Source organism: Pectinophora gossypiella, chromosome 26 (assembly GCF_024362695.1).
Source record: "Pectinophora gossypiella chromosome 26, ilPecGoss1.1, whole genome shotgun sequence".
In the NCBI taxonomy this organism is placed as follows: domain Eukaryota; kingdom Metazoa; phylum Arthropoda; class Insecta; order Lepidoptera; family Gelechiidae; genus Pectinophora; species Pectinophora gossypiella.
The window spans coordinates 5,462,675-5,486,274 of NC_065429.1; the positions used below are offsets into that span (position 1 = coordinate 5,462,675).

General features: G+C 37.9%; 2 protein-coding genes across 5 annotated transcripts in view; one reads left to right on the forward strand and one right to left on the reverse strand.

Annotated features, from left to right (window-relative positions):
- LOC126378465 (glucose-6-phosphatase catalytic subunit 1) overlaps window positions 1–23,600 on the forward strand; it is a 214,899-nt gene that overhangs the window by 22,069 nt on the left and 169,230 nt on the right. Inside the window, exon 8 of one of the 4 annotated variants that reach the window (XR_007568085.1) lies at window positions 21,974–22,000. The exons of the other annotated variants lie outside the window; for them this stretch is intronic. The gene's annotated coding sequence lies outside the window, so the exon portion shown is untranslated. Of the gene's footprint in view, window positions 1–21,973; window positions 22,001–23,600 lie in introns of those variants that run through there. 4 annotated transcript variants of the gene reach the window in all.
- The window catches only part of LOC126378306 (uncharacterized), a 43,596-nt gene that overhangs the window by 1,638 nt on the left and 18,358 nt on the right, over window positions 1–23,600 (reverse strand). The window contains exon 2 of the mRNA XM_050026499.1: window positions 11,833–11,952. Coding sequence (XP_049882456.1) covers window positions 11,833–11,922 — 90 coding nt within the window. The 5' untranslated portion in view covers window positions 11,923–11,952. The remainder of the gene's footprint in view (window positions 1–11,832; window positions 11,953–23,600) is intronic.

A 23,600-nucleotide genomic window follows, 5' to 3' on the forward strand; every position in this document is an offset into this window, starting at 1 on the left:
ATGACCCCATCGGGAATCGAACCTGGACCTCTAGATCGTGAGCCTAACGCTCTAACCACTAGACCACGAAGGCTGTTGTGTGTTAGGCAATCTCGATACAATAGTAGGTAGGTAGATCCAAATCACTATTTTGCCGCCAGCTAACGGCACACTCCGAACATTTCATACAAATCGTTGTTTTACACAGACACTACACATTGACGCTATGGTACACGCGCATCTGTGTGTGTGACGTCTGACGCCATACGATTGAAGACTAAAGTAAGACCGAGGGGGTGAGGTAAACCTAGCTCAGCCGCTGGTGGGGAGCGGAGAGTTGCCGTGCTATACGTAGTGTTGTTCGTTATTCTATTCTAATTCGTTAAGCTTGCTGCGTTCCGTCTGTGCGCGGGTTCTGGGCGAGCTCCATCTTAGGCCTCGTCAATGCCTTCGGGCAAGTCTGGGGCCAAGAGCAAACCCATCAAAGGTAAAAAAATGGTGCAAAATGATTTAACATACCTTAACCTCTTCTTCGCCGTCGCTCTCTTCATTATTCCTTCTAGATTTTGACTTTTTGAACAGCATTTTGATTTTATTCTTCTTGTTTCTAACTCTTGATGGACAGCCTAAATACGGGTCCACAATTGGAGTTTCCGGTACTTCTAAACAGTCAAATGCTAATGGAGAAGGTATCTCCTCTTCAATAGAAGCCACGGAAGATATTCTTGGTATGTTAAACAGTATTCTTTTCTTGCTTATCTGTCGGCTCCTGTGAGTTCTACACACTTTCTTAGGCACAGGTATGCAGCACGTATATTTGACAGCCAAAAGTATCTTATTGTAAAAATCTTCCAAGATTCTCGTGAACCATTCTGGTTGGTTTATATCGGAACTCTTCGATTTGGATTTTTTGAAAGTCGACGTGCTAGATGGCCGGTAAAGCGGACTATAATTCATAAACATCTTTCGACGTTTGATTTGTCATGATGTTGTTTAAAATATCGCTTTTCAAGGGTTTATTTAATTGATGAAGTTGCCCATAGACCTTAACCCACAAAAGTTTTACAAAGAATTACTTTCGTTAGATATTGTTTTCGGAATATGTACTTATATAAGTGTTACATGAATATTTTGCGGATAGATATTGGTGGTTAGAAATAGTGTAAAACACGAAAGATTTTTACTATTCGATTGTAACCATGATTGACGGATTAATAATGACTTTAATGACAGATTTCATTTTTAATTCCTTAGGTTGAAAAAGAGGTTAAAAGAAGAAGATTACTTATCTAAGTAGTTATAGCTTCTATCCCTGTTCTGAGTCCGAATAAAAACAAAAAACGTCACACACACAGATGCGCGTGTACGATAACGTCAATGTGTAGTGTCTGTGTAAAACGAGGTTGTTTGTTAGAAGTGTCCGGGGTGTGACATAAGGTTCATTATATCCATCTTCGGACTTCGTATCAACAGTGACTGCAAGTTTGACTGTTGTGCCTGTGCTCATCCTTTAAGGGATTACGGGCGTGAGTTTATGTACATATGGGTAGGACAGGTACATAAAAATGCTCGTACCGACCCCGCCGGCGAAGTCGACGATACATCGCTATCGACCCACTAAGGTCGATTAATTCTTTCAAATACAATCCTCTCAGACGACGCCCTGAGCCGACGCACACATATGGAACGGCAACTCTCCGCTCCCCACCAGCGTCTGAGCTAGGTTTACCTCACCCCCTCTAGAACATAGTGAATCGTATGGCGTCAGACGTCACACACACAGATGCGCGTGTACGATAACATCAATGTTTGGTGTCTGTGTAAAACGAGGTTGTTGTCTTCAATTTTTGTACCGGGTGAGAGCCCTCAGTCCCCATGAGGCAAAACCACAATAAGTCACGGCAAAAAACACCCGCCAAGTACGAATCGGACTTGCGCACGAAGGGTTCCGTACCAACGACTAGGTAAACAACTAGGTATTGATTATAGAGCATAAAAGGGCAAAAAAATCAATTGTATCTTCTTCTTATCGTGTGGGTGGAATACCAGCCTCATCAACCCTGGTGTCAGGGTTATGATTGAGACGCCAAAAGCCCCTGACACACGATAGAAGAAGAGTAAAAGGGTTTGAATACGGAACCCTAAAAATGAACTGACCGACTGACTGTCTGTAATATTGAATAGGCAATAATGAATAATTATCGCTTGGAATGCAGGTTAGGCAAATATTTTTAATTAGTAAATACCTTACTTACAAAAGATCGACGAAACTGAATTTCTGATGTAATTTTATGTTGTACATTGCACTTGTTCGAACAATGTTTTTAGATCGATGACCATTCGTTACTATTGTGCCGCCAAAGACCCCTGACACGACATGACTCATGTAACGACTACGTACTTACGTCAGCAAGTAGTAACCGGGACCAACGGCTTAACGTACCTTCCGAAGCACGGATCGTCTTACTTTCGGACAATCAGGTAATCAGCCTGTAATGTCTTAACCAAGCTAGGGATCACAAAGTGATTTTTGCAATATGTCCTCATCAGGATTCGAACCCCGTACCTCCGGATCGTGAGCCCAACGCTCAAACTGGACCACAGAAGGTATTTTTTGACGGATTGTAAATTACTTACGTCACTTAATAAGACACGACGAATTTATTAAAAACATCAAAATCAAAATCAAAAATCAAAAGTGTTTTATTGCAATTGTACAGTCCAAAAAAAAAAAAGATGTCATAGTTACATTATAAAAAGAAAAAATACAGTTCTTAGGTACAATTTAACCCAATCGGGCGTGCAACATTACATAGGTATGTACTTAAATATTACAATATTAAAATTTAATTCATAGTCAATCGGGCGTGCATCATTACATAATTATATACAATATTAAAATTAATTTATTGTCAATCTAGTGTGCAAATTAATAACCCTAGCAAACAAAGAGTCTACATATTAAAAAAAAAAATAATAATAATAATAATACTATAATACAATGTCTCGTTTATTATATAATATTATATTTATTATTCCAATCAAAATATTCTTTCAGATTATAAAAACATTTTTGTATTAGCCATTTCTTAAGACACTTTTTAAACTGTATATTATTTTCTTTTCTAATATCTATAGGTAGATGATTGAATATTTTTATTGCTGAATGATATGTGCCTTGACTAGAAATTTTTGTCCTTTTACTTGTAATCATTAATGTTGCTTTGTGTCTTAAGTTACGGTTGTTAAATTGCCTGTTATCTATCGGGAAAAAATCGTTGTGTTTTCTTACGAAAGAACATAACTCTAGTATATAGATGCATGTCAGAGTTAACAATTCCCCCTCCCTAAACAGAGGTCTGCAGCTAGTCAGATAGTCCCTTTGATAAATGGCCCTTACACATTTTTTTTGCAATCTGAATATAAGTTCAACATCTGTAGAATTACCCCAAAACACGATTCCATAACAAAGAAGCGGATATACATAACCATAATAGGCCGTGATAACTGTCCCTCTAGATGACATTTTTGCTAAGGCTTTAATGGCGTAGAGGCTGCTTCCCAGTTTAGCCTGCAATTGTTCCACATGAGATTTCCAGTTCAGGTGACTGTCCATTATTATACCCAAGAATGACGCTCTTTTTACCTGCTCTAGGCTCATGGACTGGTACTGAATTTTTAAATTAAGCGGCTGAACCTGATGAGGATGAAACTGTATGAATTTGGTTTTACTTAGATTTACTTTTAAATTAATACTATCTAACCAAGAAATCAAACAACCCAGTGTTCTATTAATTTCCGCTTCATGTTCCAAAGCATTTAGTCTCTGTCCCCTAATAAGTACCGATGTATCATCAGCAAACAGCACACAACGATGATTCAAGTGAAGTGGCAGCTCGTTTATATATATAAGGAACAACAAGGGCCCTAGTATACTCCCTTGAGGCACACCCAATTTGATTTTTTCAAACGATGACCTATATGTTTCGATGGTATTTGAGTTCCTATTAAGGGACACCACCTCCGTTGACTGTAGTCTATTGTTCAGGTATGAACTAAACCATTCCAGAGCTTTTCCACGTATACCTATATATTGTAGCTGTGTAAGCAGTATAGGATATTTGACACAATCAAAAGCCTTGCTCAGATCCAGTAAAATCACTGTTGCAGATTCTTTACTGTCTATCGCTTCCCATATGCCTTGCAGCATTTTAAATAATGCAAGAGACGTGGAGTGACCTTTCCTGAATCCGTTTTGTGAACTACTTATTATTCTATACTTATCCATAAAATTAATTACCCTCGAATACATTACCTTTTCAAATACCTTTGAAAATACTGACAATAGTGCCACAGGCCTGTAATTATTTACATCCATTTTTGAACCCTTTTTATACAGTGGTTTAATCACGGTTTTTTTAAGTTCATCCGGAAAAACTCCAGTCTCAAGGGACAAATTTATAATGTACAGCAAAGGCTCCAAAATTAAAGGTGCTGAGTTTTTTAGCACTTTTGTATGCACTTGATCAAATCCCGTGCTCTGCTTATTTTTTAAGTCTTTAATTATTTTTATAAGCTCTGGCTTATATAACGGTTTCAAATATATTGAATTAAGACTTCGTTCGGTATGTGATTTATATTGATTGATTACATTTACATTTCTGATATTTAAGTTTATATAATGGGAATTTATTTTATCACAGATTGTTTGAGGGTCTTTTGTTACCTTATTGTCAACACATAAAGATTCTAAAAAAGAAGGTACCTTACCTATTTTATTTACTGTACTGTTTATAATTTTCCATGTCGATTTTGTTCTATTGTCGCTATTTTGTATTATATTGTCATTTGATTTAATTTTGCTATATTTAATTAGTCTTTTTAATGTTTTTGTATATTTTTTATAATAATTTTGTTTAATGGCAGTTTTATTTTTTATTAACTCATAATGTAATAGTCTCTTTTTTCTACATGCCTTTCTAATAGCCTTTGTTTTCCAGTTACAAGTAGAAAGATTACTCACTTTAATCTTTTTGATCGGAAAGCAAAGGTCATACAACAGTTTATAAACCGATATGAATGAATCAAAGGCTTGATTTACACACAATTTATTTAAGACGTCTGTGAATTTTATTTCCTTAAGATATTTATTGAATATTTTCATATTGTAGTTATTAAGGTCACGCTTAAAAACATGCCAGTATTTGATTTCATATTCGTTTCTGCTCGCAAAGGTGATGCTTTGTGCTGTATGATCGGATAAGCCAGTTTGATGAACTTTTGTAGAACATGACTTTATATTCGTCGCTATATTATCAATGCATGTCGCTGTGGTCATTGTTGTTCTGGTAGCTTCGTTTATTTGTAAAGATAGGTGAAAGGACCCTAGTACACTCTGTAAATGTGTAAGTACTGATGTCTCGACTAAATTATCTATGTTAAAATCTCCCATTATTATAATCTTCTTTTTTAATCTGGATTGAGCTACAAAGAGTCTTTCTAAAGTTAATTCTAATTTATCGGTGAATGTGTTTGCTGAGCTGTTTGGACTACGATATACGCATAACACTATAAGATTAATTTGTGGAATCTCTATGCCGCAACATTCGAATACTTTATCTACGCATAGTTCTGCTATCCAATCCAAATTTCTGTACTGTACGGTATTTCTAACACAGATGCAGACCCCACCACGGCTTCCTGTCCCCCTATTGTAATTTGCCGCTAATTTAAAGTTTTTAATTTTCAGTAGATTTATATTATTATTATTTAAGTTGGTTTCTCCGAAGCACAAGATGTGAAATTGTTTATTAAAATCCTCCAAAAGTAAATCCAGCTCGTCACATTTGCCTAAAAGGCCAGCAATGTTTTGATGTAGTAGCCTAAATTCATTTGCGTTGGGAACGAAAAAAAACTGTTTGAACACCACATGAAGCAAGAGATATCTCATCTGTTTGAGTACCCCTAGACACCATCACACTTGATGTAGCAAGAGTGTTGGTCGGTTCCGTGACGTGATTTTGTTTATTCCTGCGTTCGTACGTATCATAAGATATTTTATATCCTGTACGTAAAATCTCACGGACTATATTTCCGCCTATATATTTTTTCCTATTACCATAATATCCATCAGATGCAAAACCCATGTCCAAGAAAGTACAAAAGGAAAACTGAGAACACTGAGCCCGCATATTATAATTTAACATTTGTTCCCGTAAATAACGGTTTCTAATTACTTCTGAAACAATGACATTGGTGTGCTTCAGCTTGCTTACATAAAAATACAAGTTAATCAATAGGTCAGAAGGGTTATTATCATTTTGTCCTCCAATTATAACAATATAGTCATTCTTAGTCATGTCTTTACATTGCGAAATCACGGAGTCAAGAAGTTGTCCAAGGTTTGCTCCAGGTTTGTAAAAGCAGAATACTTCGTAGTTGGATCCTAATATATTCTGGATAATGTTACGAATTCCTGTTCCTTGGTTGTCTGAGAATATTATTACACGTCGTTTCTGTATATTTATGTCACTACTTTTCATTTTAATTGTTGCATTAATTATGTCATCTGATTGTCCCAAGTTCTTATCATCTGTTTGTCCATCCTCCTGTGTTGTTATATTATCCTTGAGTTCCCTGTCGATAGGTGATGAAGAGAAGTCTTTACGGTATACTATACGTGTTGGTGTGTCAATTATGTGTTCATCAATCGATGGAGTAGATAGCACTTTAGGTTGGGACGTCGGAGTTTCACTATCTTCTTCCGAGAAATTCAATTTGGTCACATTTAGGTCTGTTCGCCTTTTTCGTTTAGTGACATTTTTTGAACTTGAAGTCGATTTGCAGATAAGAGTTAATTTTTTTATTTTAGATTCGTGAACAGCAAGGAGCTTTTTTAATTTATAACTTTCTGATATGAGATTCTCTATTTCATTTTCAGCAATAACCAATTTTTCTTTTAAGTTATTATTTTGAATTTCTAACTCTTTTACCTTTTCTAACTCTTTTAACATCATAGAAGGTAAGCTACAAGGAAAGAGAGGAAGGGATAACCAAAAAGAGCTTACATGGAACAGATTAAAGAGAAGGCGAACGCCGTGTCTTATAAAGTGAAAGAAGTGGCCTTTGATAGACAAGAATTGAGAGTGCTACACGAAGTTCGTGGGTCTCCACACGATGTTTTCCTTCACCGCTGAGCACATGATAATCATTTTATGATCCAAACATTATATAAAAACAAATTCTTTTCAAATTCTTCCAAATACTTACATCTTTTTCTTTCTTTAAGGAACAAAACAATTACATCCACTTAAATTCGTAAGTGTTATTTACCATATTAACAAACTATGCACCTGCTTGTTAAATTATTATTTTAATTTTCCGAAAATCATCATAACCTCGACTGGACCAAAAATGATGAAAATTTCACTGCAATTAGTTTGATTGGCGGTTGAACCCATGTTTAAATATTCGGTGTTACGCCCATTATATCAGGTTGGACAATGCAAGGACGTACAATATCCTTTTATAGAGTCATAGACTAAGAGCTCGCGACAAATTACACTTTTTGGGTGAATGTGATTCCCTACTACAATATTTAATATTTACGCTTTTTGCGGCGAGGGTGTGCTGCCGCACACACACACACACGCACGCACGCACGCACGCACGCACGCATGCACGCACGAACCCACGCACGCACGCACGCACGCACGCACGCACGCACGCAAACTCATTCACTATCCCCTTACACATATTACTTGCTTTATACCTAATACTTCTATTGTTACATGTCCTTTTTATAACTTAAAATTTTGTTGTATTTTTATCTTGATCTCGATATCTTTTAAGATTGTTCTAAATGTTTTAGATTCTAAGGTTTGTTATGTCCTATTTTTTTTTTAATAATTTTTAACTGTATTATTCTACTAGTAAGTTAAGTTTCCACCGGACTTGATGTATAATTTTATTAATTTTAAGCGAAAATTGTATCTCATTAAGCCACTGCGATACAAGGTGATCCCTAGTGCAGGGCTCGCTGTTAACTGTTTTAATTTTACCTTGTTTGAGTAATATAGAATTTTGTTGTTGTTTGTTGTTGATTATCTTAACGGGCAAGACATTATTATCCTAAAACAAACATTATGACACCAATCTCTTCATCTATTCCACCGTTGCGTAGCTTGGCGGTTCGACTGCGAATTTGAATACAATAACATTGTTGGTTTATAGTAGGATATTAGAACAGTTGCATTCTTTGTTCAATTACAATATTTAATATGATTGGCAGCCTTCATTGTGCTATGGTTCCGGCGTTCAGCGCATAACCTCTTCAAATAACAATAGAATACAATACAAAAACGCTTTATTGCGTTTATATGCATAAACACAACACTAAAAACAATTACAAATGTGACAGGAGAAGTACAATCGGCGGCCTTATTGCTAAATAGCAATTTCTTCCAGGCAACCTTAGGGCAAATGACGTAGAACGATATACATAAAATCAAATATATTTTATTAACGCAAACAAAACATAAGAAATACTTTATTGCGTATATTTGCACCAATCCGCAGTGGAGCAGCGTGGTGGAGTATGCTCCATACCCCCTCCGGTTGATTGAGGATATAGGGCGTTCGGTAGTGACATCGTAACGATGATTCGAGCCATGATTCTGAGTTGATATCAAGTGGAATTTTCCGTCGCAATAGTATGAAACAGAAAATAAGTAAAAAAAACACACTAAAATTTTCATGAATTTTCCGACAGCAAAATACCACTTGATATCAACTCAGAATCATGGTCTGAATCATCCCCCTCAGTATTCGTTACGTGTTACTATTACCCTGTATAGGCTGTTTATGTTATGTATGTTATTCTATGATAGGTATTATGTAAATTATGCAATTATTTCCATCTAACAGATAATTATTGTAACGAGTACCACATGCATATTTCAATGTACTTAATAAGTGAGATATCAATGTCAAATTACTACAATTATTGAATAATCAAAAAACGGCCTCTGTGGTCCAGTGGTTGAGCGTTGGACTCACGATCCGGAGGCCCCGGGTTCGAATCCCGGTGGGGACATATCACAAAAATCACTTTGTGATCCCTAGTTTGGTTAGGACATTACAGGCTGATCACCTGATTGTCCGAAAGTAAGATGATCCGTGCTTCGGAAGGCACGTTAAGCCGTTGGTCCCGGTTACTACTTACTGATGTAAGTAAGTAGTCGTTACATGAGTCATGTCAGGGGCCTTTGGCGGCTCAATAGTAACCCTGACACCAAGGTTGATGAGGTTGGTACGTCACCTCACAACCCACACGATAAGAAGAAGAATTGAATAATTTTGTTCTATGAATAGTTTAGACTTGTGTGGTATGTCTTACGAAGGTAAATGCATTTATCTATCTACTATCTAATTAGATGGAACAATAAAAAAATATATTTTTTTTGACGTGACTTATTGTAGATTTGCCGCAGATGGCATTATCTACTTGCTAACACCCTACTTACCCTACTTATATATTTTCATCTAATACCTTATACATTCATACATATTTATGTTATGATTCGATTAAACATGATTCAAATTAAATGATTTCCGGATCTCTATGTGCTTTATAATTATCTATTTAGTATGCGTTACTTACCTACCTATTTTACATAATCTAACACATTGCCAACTAGATCAATTTGTATATTATTTATGCGTTTACGCATAAAATAACATAACTGCAGCTGGATACAGGTCTGATCTCCATCAACCGCAGGGGATATGGACCATACTCCACGCTTCTTCTTCTTCTTCTTCTTCTTCTTATCGTGTGGGATATGAGGTGGAATAGCAACCTCATCAACCCTGGTGTCAGGGTTATTACTGAGCCGCCAAAGGCCCCTGACATGGCTCATATAATGACTACATAATTACATCAGTAAGTAGTAACCAGGACCAACGGCTTAACGTGCCTTCCGAAGCACGGATCATCTTACTTTCGGACAATCAGGTGATCAGCGTGTAATGCCCTAACCAAACTAGTGATCACAAAGTGATTTTTGTGATATGTCTCCACCGGGATTCGAATCAGGGGCTTCCGGATCGTGAGCCCAAAAAAAAATTGACATGTACTTAGTTAAGTCTCTTTTGTGAATATTTTCTTTTATTTTCGTGCATACATAACATACATAACATAAACAGCCTATATACGTCCCACTATAGGCCTCCCCTCAATCAACCGGAGGGGGTATGGAGCATACTCCACCACGCTGCTCCAATGCGGGTTGGTGGAGGTGTTTTTTTTTACGGCTAATGGCCAACGGCTTAACGTGCCCTCCGAAACACAGAATCATCTTACTTCTTCGGACAATCAGATGATTCAAGCCTGACAAGTCTTTACCAAACAAAGGACAGTCTCACAAAGTGATTTCGACAATGTCCCCAACAGGAATCGAACCCGGACCTCCAGATCGTGAGCCTAACGCTCTAACCACTAGACCACGGAGGCTGCTAATTTCGTGCAATATAATAGTTTATTTGTATTATGTATTTGTTTTAGTCGAATTTAATGGTTTAGAGCCCCAGCCGGGATTCGATCCCGTTACACTAGAATGTAAGTCACGCGGTCTTACTAACTGGGCTGTCACATGTCATCATCATCAGCCCATTAACGTCCCCACTGCTGGGGCACGGGCCTTCCCTATGGATGGATAGGGAGATCGGGCCTTAAACCATCACGCGGGCCCAGTGCGGATTGATGGTTATTAACGACTGCTAATACAGCCGGGACCAACGGCTTAACGTGCCTTCCGAAGCACGGAGGAGCTCGAGATGAAAACTTTTTTTTGTAGTCACCCATCCTATGACCGGCCTTTGCGAAAGTTGCTTAACTTCATCAATCGCAGACCGAGCGCGTTTACCGCTGCGCCACCGAGCTCCTCATTAAAAAGCTTAATACGATAAAAAATAAACTTGTCAATATCTTATCTCAACTATGTAAAAGACAAAAAACATGAAAATCCTCCTTAATGAAAACAAAATTGTGAGCAAAGGGCGTCCGGTAAGAAATATGCAACCTTGTCTCACCTTGACATTCAGCGGTATTCGTATGTGGAGTACAGACCGGTCCAATTTAATATTGTGACAAGGTTCTATATAGAAGTGAACCAAGAATTAAATACTTAGTTTAAAAAAACACTTAAATTCAGAGCTCCCCATGTGTCTGGCCATGTAGTGAATGTAAAGACTTTATTTAACTCAAAACGGCTTCCCTAGTCCAGTGGTCGAGCGTTGGGCTCACGATCCGCAGGTCCCGAGTTCGAATCCCGGTGGGGACTTATCACAAAACTCACTTTGTGATCTCTAGTTTTGTTAATCATGCTAGTCACCTGATTGTGCAGATTTTCATTGCGAAGGAACTACGGAGCTCCCGTGGCTTTCCGCATGAAACGATTTTGTATTAGTTACAAAATTTATTTATTTATTTATTTATTTATTTTTACAGTTTTACATTCAGCCATTACAGTAAAAACCAATTCGACTGAAACAAACACATATAAGACATAACAATTATTATTATTTAACGTGAACAATAGCGAAATGCCACATCTGTGAATTTGGCCACCGAACAGCTGTACAGATCAACGTCCGGGTTGTCCTGGGCCAGGGCGTTAAGCATCCGCATCGCGCGAGTAACCGGCGAGTACCAACCAAGATTGGTTCTCGACAGCGGGACTTTAAACATTTGCGGTTGCCGTCGCACGTTGCAATAATTGTCCGGTACATAAAGACAATGCAATGACGCGTAAGTAAATAGAAAAAAAAAAAATACTTTATACGAAAACTCACACGAAATTGGTTCCTTATAGCTTGACCGCGACCATTGTCGGCACCTGCCATCTGTAATTGCCTCCCGCATCGCACTCGATACAGATCCATACAAGCTATATTGTAGGCCGGGAGTCATACCTGAAAAAAAAATACATTAATAAATAAAATTGATTTGATTAATTTATTCTTCTTCTTCTATCGTGTGGGTTTTGAGGCGAATTACTAACCTCATCAACCCTGGTGTCAGGGTTACTATTGAGCCGCCAAAGGCCCCTGACATGACTCATTTTTAAATTATAAATTGATTTGATTTATAACGACTACGTACTTACACAGTAAGTAGTAACCGGGACCAACGGCTTAACGTGCCTTCCGAAGCACGGATCGTCTTACTTTCGGACAATCAGGTGATCAGCCTGTAATGTCCTAACCAAACTAGGGACCACAAAGTAATTTTTGTGATATGTCCCCACTGGGAATCGAACCCAGGACCTCCGGATCGTGAGTCCAACGCTCAACCACTGGACCACGGAGGCCGTTTGATTAATTTATTTTTGTAATATCTAATTAAAACACATAATACCGGATTCTTACTGCGTTAATCAGGGATATAAGACTCCCGATATTTCAACACTGTTGCAAGTGCCATGATCACGGGACGACTGTTGAAATTGGAGTGGAGTAGGTAGGTCCATAATTATCTAAGGCCAAACATATCTGTATACCCTCTTTCTTTGCCGCTTGTTGCTACATTTGATGTGAGAATGTTACATTACATTTATTTTTGACCAAATTGGAGATGTCCTTAGAAAAGATTTAGTACGATCTACTCTGAACCGGCGAGGAAACAACAGAAGTGTGTCAGGATCGAAGCAAATTAAATTCCATTATCTCTACTTACCCCGGTGGGACATAGGCGTGAGTTTATGTATGTATGTGTGTATTACATATTATATTGATCATTCTTAATTCTAATATTCTCAAATTGGAAGCGCAAATTCGAACCCCGGTACCAGACATACACAAATGAGTCATTTTGTTATATTAAGTGAATTTTTCACGAACACTGTTGGCTCGACCATTATAGACGGCGATACGGCTCACCTGTCACGTTGGTCTAACAGAAAGCTCGGTGAGGTGTGGGTACTTAGTTCATCTTGCGATGAATGTATCTCTACATAACATAAACATCCAATATTCGTCCCATTGCAAGGCACAGGACTATGGAGCATACTCCACCACGCTGCTTTGGCTGGTAACTCAGGACTAACCGCTTAACGTACCTTCCAAAGCACGGAATTATCTTATTTTTTTCAGACAACCAGGTGATTCAGCCTGCAATGTGCTTGCAAAACAGAGGACAGTCTCACAAAGTGATTTTTGACATTGTCCCCGTCGGGAACCAAACCTGGACCTCCACATCGTGAGCCCAATGCTCTAACCACTAGACCACGGAGGCTGTTGCTGATGTACCTCTGACTACCCCAATTGGGATGTAATCATGAACTTATGTTATGCATGCACCCGGCCTATGCGCATACGCCTTGCTTCCTCAATCGGTGAATGAACGACATCATTTTTTAGATTTTTTATTTCATTCTCGAAATTCTCTTTTATTGTTGTTTTATGAACTGATGCGATGTGCGCAGGAGTCGGTCAGTAAAAATAAATAAACTCATTATTTTCTTAAATCTACTTATCTTCCTGCGCATGTCAGGAAAACCTACAGAGATTGTGGTCTGTATAATATTATGAATGATTCTTATTAATATGAAGACGTGGTAGCCCAGTTGGTAGAAGGCTTGTCTCTCACTTTGAGGTCGCAGGTTCGAATCCAGCACGTGCCTAAATCAATAATTTTCGGATTTGTTTTCGTATTCATGTTTGGATCACAAATGATTAACTTGTAACTTTCAACCCCTTTTTTAACCCCTTGGGGGTTGAATTTCACAAAATCCCTGTCTTAGTGAGCACCTTCATCTTAAAAACAACCCGCATGCAAAATTTGAGACTCCCAGTACTTGTAGTTTCTGAGATTTCGTGAGTAATAATTGAGTGGTCGCTTTTATGTGTCCGAGTAGATTCTAATATGCTATCTTCTATCATGTGGGTTGTGAGGTGGATTACCAACCCCATCAACCCTGGTATCAGGGTTATTATTGAGACGCCAAAGGCCCCTGACATGGCTCATGTAATGACTACATACTTACATCGGTAAGTAGTAACCGGGACCAACGGCTCAACGTGCCTTCCGAAGCACGGATCATACAATACAATACAAATTCACTTTATTGCACCAAAATAAAAATAAATAATAACAAAAAGACTCTTAAGTAAATGGCAAATGGCGGCCTTATCGCTTAAAGCGATTTCTTCCAGACAACCATAAGGTGAGGAAAAATATAAAAAAATTGAAATATTGCGGGTACAAACTATAAGTACATCTTACCAATAAATATATGCAAATAAATATATATTATGGGTACGTATTTGAATATCTAAAATTGAAATACTTTACGTAAAAATACCTACGTTCAGAATCCCTAAAATCATTATACCTAATGGTTTATAATACCTTAGCTTATAACGCCGACTTATAAAATACCTAAGTTTAAAAAAACTAATGGACTAAATGTCTAATGTAATAAAATATCTACAGTTATAACACCAACGTTTAAAATACCCAGTGGTCAAAATACCTAAATGAATTTTTGTTGGTTATTATCGTACTTTAGTGTACTGTATTATTTCTGTACCTTTGTATTACTAAGTAGAAAATTACACTTTTATTTTTGATAACCATTATGTTGATTAAAATTTAATACTGTAATAGGTCGTGTTTCTTTTTGCTTATACCTTTTGATCTTCACATACTAACAGTATTTTGAATTTAGGTCAATAAACTTTGAGGTACATCAATTTAAGGGATTTTAAACGTAGATATTTCAAGTTTTAGCTTTATGAACTTAGGTAGCATAATCCATTTGACATTTTAAACTTGCGGTATTTTGAATTTAATTAGAAAAACCATTAGGTATAATGATTTTAGGGATTCTGAACGTAGGTATTTTTACGTAAAGTATTTCAATTTTAGAATACGTACCCAAATATATAACATACTTACAAATATGCATGTATATCTAACCTATATACATAACCTAACATACTTCAACATCATCATGTTGTAGGTTAGTCTGGAGTTATACACACAAACACACACACGTACGCACGCATGCACTCACGCACGCGCACACACACACACACACACCAATTAAATTTCTTAGTTTAAAACTTAAACATGTATACATATAGGTAACTAATGTTAAGACATCCGGGAAGTACATCTGGAGCACTGGTGATCCCGAAACACAGGCTCTGGCTTATCTCGGGCGCCAGTCTCCACTCGTACATACCCTTCAATTGTGCATTATTTTGTGAAACCCATTTATGTACATTGTGGAGAACAAAATAAAAAGATCTTTATTTATTATTTATCATCTTACTTACGGACAATCAGGAGATCAGCCTGTGATGTCCTAACCAAATTAGGGATCACAAAGTAATTTGTGTGATTTCCCCAAAGGGATAAGAACCCAGGGCCCTCCGGATCGTGAGCCCAACGCTAAACCAGTATATGTAGTCGTTACACGAGTCATGTCAGGGCCCTTTAGCGGCCCAGTAATAACCCTGACACCAGGGTTGATGAGGTTGGTATTCCACCTCACAGCCATATTGATTTGGCTGGTAAGCAGGAAAATACGGTTCATAACCCTAGAGTGGGGAGTTGCATTTACCGCCGCCTCATTAGGAATATCTAGCATCATCGAGAATCGAACCTACGCCCAATAGAGGCACGCGGAAGACTAAGCTCACACCTAGTAATGAGACTATAAAATGCTTAAGGCAATGGTAATCATTAAATGTGTGATTTGTCAACGATTTACGAATATAGCGATGCGGCATAATAGAATTCCACACGTACAGCCATGACCAATATCATGTACCCTCTTTAGAACCAGTATAGCGTGGTAAGAACCCGGTATTATGTGTTTTAATATTCCTATTTTCTTGTTTCATACTTTATAGATGTAATGACTACATACTAACATCAGTAAGTAGTAACCGGGACCAACGGCTTAACGTACCTTCCGAAGCATGGGTCAACTTACTTACGGACAATCAGGAGATCAGCTTGTGATATTCTGACCAAATTAGGGATCACAAAGCAATTTTTGTGTGATTTCCCCACAGGGATTCGAACCCAGGGCCTCCGGATCGTGAGCCCAACGCTCAACCAGTATGTAGTCGTTACATGGGTTATTTTCAAATTACATAGGACCCCGATACCGACCCCGCCGGCGGTCGACGATTTCCCAAGCTTTTCGAAGGATGTCATATACGATCCCGACCGAACCGGGTATCAGGGTTATTATAGAGCCGCCAAAGGCCCCTGACATGACTCTTTGTACGTACTTACGTCAGTAAGTAGTAACCGGGACCAACGGCTTAACGTGCCTTCCGAAGCACGGACCATCTTACTTTCGGACAATCAGGTGATCGCAGCCTGTAATGTCTTAACCAAACTAGGGATCACAAAGTGATTTTTGTGACATTTGCTTGACAAGCGGGATTTGAACCCGGGGTCTTCAGTTCGTGAACCCAACGCTCAACCACTGGACCACGGAGGTCGTATAATGGAGTGAGAGCATAGAAGCTTTCGTACATCCAAGTTACCTGATAAGTAATTAAAAGTTTTTGTAAGTGATATGTAACTGCAGATGGTACAAAAAATAAAGAATTCTTAATAAAATTAAAATGTCACGATGTAGGTAGCAAGCAATGAAGGTTGCATAGAATAGCCACTTAATTTACCTTTGTAAAATAATGTTGTTTGTACGGTCACGAGCATTAATATGTGTTGGCAACCCCAACAAAATTATATTTCATATTTTTAAGTATGGCAATACTTGCCTTCTGAATCTAGAATCTAACTAACGTGTATCGTGTGTTAAAACTTTATAATATAAAAATTAATAAAAGTGCAGTCAACAACACTGTCCAGCTGTGTTATTCCCTATTCCATTCAGCAGAGCATCGACCACACCTAGATGCCCACAATATGTATATGTCGTGGCCAGATCATAGAATTGACCATTTCATGAAATGATCGACCATTTCATGAAATGGTCGTATTTCATGAAATGGCCAACTTCAACTGACCATATCGTTGAAACGTCAGCGTTTAATGATATTTCCATCCACGTTTGGCCATATCATTAATGTAGGGTGTCCATGATAAGTGGTGTAATAAAAACGCGAAATAAGATAGGAAATAATGTATTACTCTAGTACAAAGTACAAAAATGTTTAAACGTCAATTAAAAATTAAAAAGTCGTTTTCGATTAACGGAGTGTTGATGTAGTTGACATATACGCCGTAACTGCATCTCGCTTTGAAGTCGTCGTCATATTTTTTGACACTATTTCATGCCATTGGTCATCATTCAGTATACTTTTCGTGTGTAAGATAAACATACTGGCGGCGTAGGGGTGGCCCAAGGGCCACCCCCGCCGCACCCTAACCTACTGTTATGCCTTGTAAAAATTATAAAAAAAAGGTTTATGATAATTTAAGTAAAGATCGTAGTAGGATCGTCTATATTTTTCTTTTTTAAAATTAATATCTCTTCATTCGCAGTTTTAATTATATCATATTTTGAAATCCAATAATAGTCCATTGATTTACGTAGCGTGGTCACTCGACCTTCATTATTTGCCATATAACCTAAAAATAAAAATAAAGTTGCTGTCTACTGTTAATACGAGCTTTTCTTTTCACTTTAGTGTCAAAACATTGCTTCAATGCACTTTTATCTTGTATTTGCTCATTATTATTCGTATTATTCGCGTTCACACAAGAATAATTATTGTCCGCCGCCATTATGCAAAACATAAACAAAGCGACACCAGCGCCACTACCGGTGGATAATGTTACTATTTTACGATATGATCGCTAACGTTTGGCCATATCATGAAGTAATCATGCATTTAGTTGGTCATATCGTTAAACGTTTTGTGTTCATTGATCTGGCCAAACCACATTATGATGTGGCCAACGAATGTTGTTCTATTTCATGAAATACGACCATTTCATGAAATGGTCGATCATTTCATGAAATGATCAATTCTATGATATGGCCACGATATAATACACTTTGGTACCAAATTCAAATTCAAATTATTTATTTTCAGATTAGATTAGATAAATTAAAATTAAATTATATATAAAATCAAATAAAATTAATATTATTAATAAAAATGAAATAAAATACACGAAATAAAATAAACTACATTGGTGTCCATTCGGGTGCACACAAACTTAACGGCTCAGGCCGTCGTCTGAGAGGAAGAATATTTGAAAGAATTAATCGACCCTAGCGGGTCGGTGAATACGGGGTTTTAGACTTTAAACATCGGGGTTCTGAAGTGTTTGGTGTCGCAAGCTGATTGGCCGCCTCTATGGCTAGAGTAATCGGGTCGTCGGGATCGTATATTACGTCCTTCGAAAAGCTTCGCCTTTGGTTGGCGACCTTACTGAATGTGTTTCTTCCAGGCAACCACATTCCTTACTCTTTATAATAAGGAAGGTAGAAAAACTGATATATTTTTCCATTTTACGACATATTGTATCCGAGTTCAGTTCATAAATTGACCCAAATATGGTTTTAGACCCATAACGCTTATCTTTAGACTCTATACAATAATAAAAAGAAAAAAAATGTGCAATAAAACTTTGTTTATGACGTTACAGGCAATGGAATGGCTATATACTGCCAAGTGGTAACAATTGTAAAAAAAAAGTTATTTTAAACCTATATGGTTCGATGATATCTGAAATATGACAGGCGAGAAAATGTGTCGTTAAAGGCGTTTTAAAAATGGATGGGTTCAGTATCATATACACATACGTACATACATAAAGTTAAAGTTAAAAAAAGAGCATTACGTCGGTGAGGGAGGAGTTAATAAGTAGATATAAATATTGGCCCCGATTCCTGCAGACACCGCCTAATTTTATTTTAAGTTATATCCGTCATTTTCATATCCGTCGAAAAAGAAAGGGACGGATGATTCACAGCTCTTAATTTTAGGAAGAATGAGTAAATGAATGAATAACCCGGGCGAATCAAAAGGTACGTCGCTGGTATGCAATCCGTTTGACGTGCTGTCTACTTAACTGTGTCGGGTTATTGACGGATGTCAAATTTTTAGACGGTTGGTTTAGATTTGTGCTTACAATTGACGTGTGTTCCATAAATTTTATGCTTGTCGATTACCCGTCCCTTTCCTTTTCGGCGGATAAGAAAATGACAGATATAACTTAAAATAAAATTAGATGGTATTTACAGGAATTAGCACCATTGTAATGTAATGCTCAAAATTGAATCATAAATTATTACATTACAGGGCAATGCTCCCGGTGAAAGAGTACCTTTAATTGTTGCCTAGTGAATACGGGGCTTTAGACTTTAAACATAAATTAATTTTATGCAGTTTAGCTTAACGGTCGAATAAGTATTTATTTATTCCTTTCCTGTCTGAATGACAAATTGATTTAATTACATTAATTGTAACTCTACAACTATTACATAAACTACTTTATACGATTTCTGATAAAGCACAGATTCTATTAAACTTATTTTTTTTTTATCTTTTTACTCTTTTAATGTGGAACCCTAAAAGGGTTACAAACAAAGTTTATGCGAATTTGAATTGTAAGTTAAGTGTGTAAAAGGGTTATTTTTCTATAGTTAATAGAGTGTTAGTGATTAGTATGTAAGTATAATACCTTTTTCGGAAACTGTAACTATTTGTTTTTGTGTAGTCATTTGAAATTTAAATATGCCTGGTTATAGGAGGATCAAGGTGGCAACACTGATTTTAGAGATCCTTAGACGAATGAACATATTGGCCCCGATTCCTGCAGACACCTAATTTTATTTTAAGTTATACCTGTCATTTTCTTATCCGCCGAAAAGGAAAGTGACGAGTGATTGACAACTCTTAATTTTAAAATTAATGAATAACCCACGCGATTAAATAGGCTTCTCGCTGGTATGCAACCCATTTGACGTGTGCTCCTCTTAATTATGTCGAGTTATTGGCCAATATAACAATTAGGATGGTTTAAAATCCCTGCCTAAAATGGACGTGTGTTCCATAAATCCGTCGCTGACGTCGCAAACAGACTTATCTGAAATTTTTGGCGAATCTCATTTGCACCATTTGTAATTGTCAATAAGATACAAATTATTTTAGCAAGAAATTGCAGATACGTGTGTTTGCGACGTCAGCGACGAATTTTATGCCTGTCGATTACCCGTCCCTTTCCTTTTCGGTGGATAAAAAAACGACAGGTATAACTTAAAATGAAATTAGATGGTGTTTACAGGACTCAGCGCTATTAAAAATAAATAATAATTATATTGGTGCTAATTCCTGCAGATGCCATCTAATTTTATTTTAAGTTATATCTGTCATTTTCTTATCGGCTGAAAAAGAAATAGACGGGAAATCGACAGGCATAAAATTTATGGAACACACGTCAATTTTAAGCAGAAATCTAAAACAAACGTCTAAAAATTTTACATCAGCCAATAACCCGACAGATTTAAGTAGACAGCACGTCAAACGGATTGCATACCAGCGTGATGCCTATTTCATTCGCCCGGGTGAATCATTCGTTTTAAAATTAACTTGTCGACAATCATCCGCCGTCTCTTTCCTTTTCGGCGGATAAGAAAATGACGGGTATAATTTAAAATAAATTTAGGAGATGTCTGCAGGAATCGGGGCCAATACCAGACATCCTGGAAAGAGAGTGCCCAAAATCGGGAGAAGTGGAGGAAAGAAAGAGAGGAGAGGCCTGCAGTGGGATGATGTGGGCTAGTAATAATAATTGTCTTTGGGTGCACACCAATAGTGCATACAGGGAGGGAGGGAATTCCATCAGCTTCGACCCTGACACACTTCTCTTGCTTCCACTTTCATCAATCGTTTCATACACGCACGCCGGTTCAGAGTAGATCGTACTGGACCTTTTCTAAGGACATATCCAATTTGGTCAATATACGTCCTTATAGGACTTCCTAAAAAAAAGAAAAAAGTGAAAAGAACAAAAAAAACGAAAAATGAAAAGTGAAAGTGAGTGAAGTGTGTGGTGTGTGAAATTGACAGTGAAGTGTGAGTGAAAAGTGTGTAGTTAAGTGATTTTCCGAAATAATTTTACTTCAAGTTATTTATTTAACATACATAACATAAACAGCCTATATACGTCCCACTGCTGGGCACAGGCCTCCCCTCAATCAACCGGAGGGGGTATGGAGCATACTCCACCACGCTGCTCCAATGCGGGTTGGTGGAGGTGTTTTTACGGCTAATAGCCGGGACCAACGGCTTAACGTGCCCTCCGAAGCACGGAATCATCTTACTTTTTCGGACAATCAGGTGATTCAAGCCTGAAAAGTCCTTACCAAACAAAGGACAGTCTCACAAAGTGATTTCGACAATGTCCCCATCGGGAATCGAACCCGGACCTCCAGATCGTGAGCCTAACGCTCTAACCACTAGACCACGGAGGCTGTTATTTTCCGAAACAACTTTGCTTCAAGTTATTTATTTAGTTGTAATTAATTAAATAATAATAATCGAGTTGGCTTTCAACGACTGAGGTACCTACCTATTTTTTTATTATCGACTGAGTAGGAAACACATTAAGGTTTAACTTACAATGACAAAGGGTTATCAATTAAACACATCAATGATTTCTTCTTAAGGCGTTCCGTATTTAAAGGGCAAGTACAGTAAAAAAAAGAAAAGTAAGACGAATTGATTCCGTGCTTCGGAAGACACGTTAAGCCGTTGTCCCTGTTACCCAAACCCTTCCATCGACTCACAGTGAAGCAGCGTGGTGGAGTATGCTCTATACCCCCTCCGGTTGAGGGGAGGCCTGTGCCCAGCAATGGGACGCATACAGTGAAATGCCGTTCCTGGGAATATTCCCAAAGTGGGTAATGTTCCCTTTATCATCATCATCATCACCAGCCCATTAACGTCCCCACTGCTGGGGCACGGGCCTTCCCTATGGATGAACAGGGAGATCGGGCCTTAAACCACCACGCGGGCCCAGTGCGGATTGGTGGTTATTAACCACTGCTAATGCAGCCGGGACCAACGGTTTAAACGTGCCTTCCGCAGCACGGAGGAGCTCGAGATGAAAACTTTTTTTTTGTGGTCACCCATCCTATGACCGGCCTTTGCGAAAGTTGCTTAACTTCAACAATCGCAGACCGAGCGCGTTTACCGCTGCGCCACCGAGTTCTCTTTATAAAACTCTTCAATAGTAAGAACACTGGCTGCTTTTTTTTTCAAATTCTTCTTTCTTGTACTCTTGTCTTATCTGCCTAAAGGTTGGGTAATAAAGCTCTGTATACATAAGTTTCGCTCCTTTTTACTGCCGGGAACGTTCCCAAAATGGGAACATTCTTGAAAATGGCACATTAATGGACGTATAGGCTGTTTATACAGGGTGTTAGTGACATCGTAACGAATACTCAGGGGAACGATTCAGACCATGATTCTGAGTTAATATCAGGTGGAATTTTTCGTCGCAAAATTCATGTTTTTTTTTTTAGTTTTTTAAAAATATTTTCAATTCTATACTTTTGCGATGGAAAATTCCACTTGATATTAACTCAAAATAATCAGCTGAATCATTCACCTCAGTATTCGTTACGATGTCACTTACACCCCGCACAAGTACATACGGTAGCCATACAAGTAGGTATGGGTGTTAGTGACACCGTAACGAATACTGAGGGGGATGGTTCAGACCATGATTCTGAGTTAATATTAAGTGGAATTTTCAGTCTGAATATTCATGAAAATTTTTGTGTTTTTTTTAATTATTTTTAGTTCCATACTTTTGCGACGGAAAATTCCACTTGATATCATCTCAGAATCATGGCCTCAATCACCCCTCAAAGTTTTCGTTACGATGTCACTAACACCCTGTATATGTACGGTCGACAAAACACAATGTAACACAAAACTTGTTTAGCTTCTTATCTTCCGGGACATGTCGTAAAAACCGACAGAGTGATTGTGTCCTTTCTAACATGATGGGCCACTATACATATGGGCGATGGGGTGATTATCATAAGGTTCATCATTTCCATCTTGACTTCGTATCAAGAGCTGTAAGTTTTCTTCTGATTACTATTGGATCTGCCCACCCCAGTAGGAATTACGGGCGTGAAATAAGTTCACATTCTAGTACATGTGTTGTTTTGATATTGTAATTAAGTTGTTTCACAGTTGCTTTGCAGTTAATTGTTTTAAAGTGAGTATTGTTTGTAATAGCGTGCGTGCGCAAGCCCCATTAAGGATTTAGCTACGTAACTGTAATGTGAACTGTGTTTGAGCCACTTTATTATTATTATTTTTTTATTTTATTTATTATTATTAAGCCTTACTCTATCTTTTATATTTCGCTTAATAAGCCTAGCTACCCTGAGGAGCTCGGTGGCGCAGCGGTAAACGCGCTCGGTCTGCGATTGTTGAAGTTAAGCAACTTTCGCAAAGGCCGGTCATAGGATGGGTGACCACAAAAAAAAGTTTTCATCTCGAGCTCCTCCGTGTTCGAAAGGCACCTTAAGCCGTTGGTCCCGGCTGCATTAGCAGTTGTTAATAACCACAAATCCGCACTGGGCCCGCGTGGTGGTATA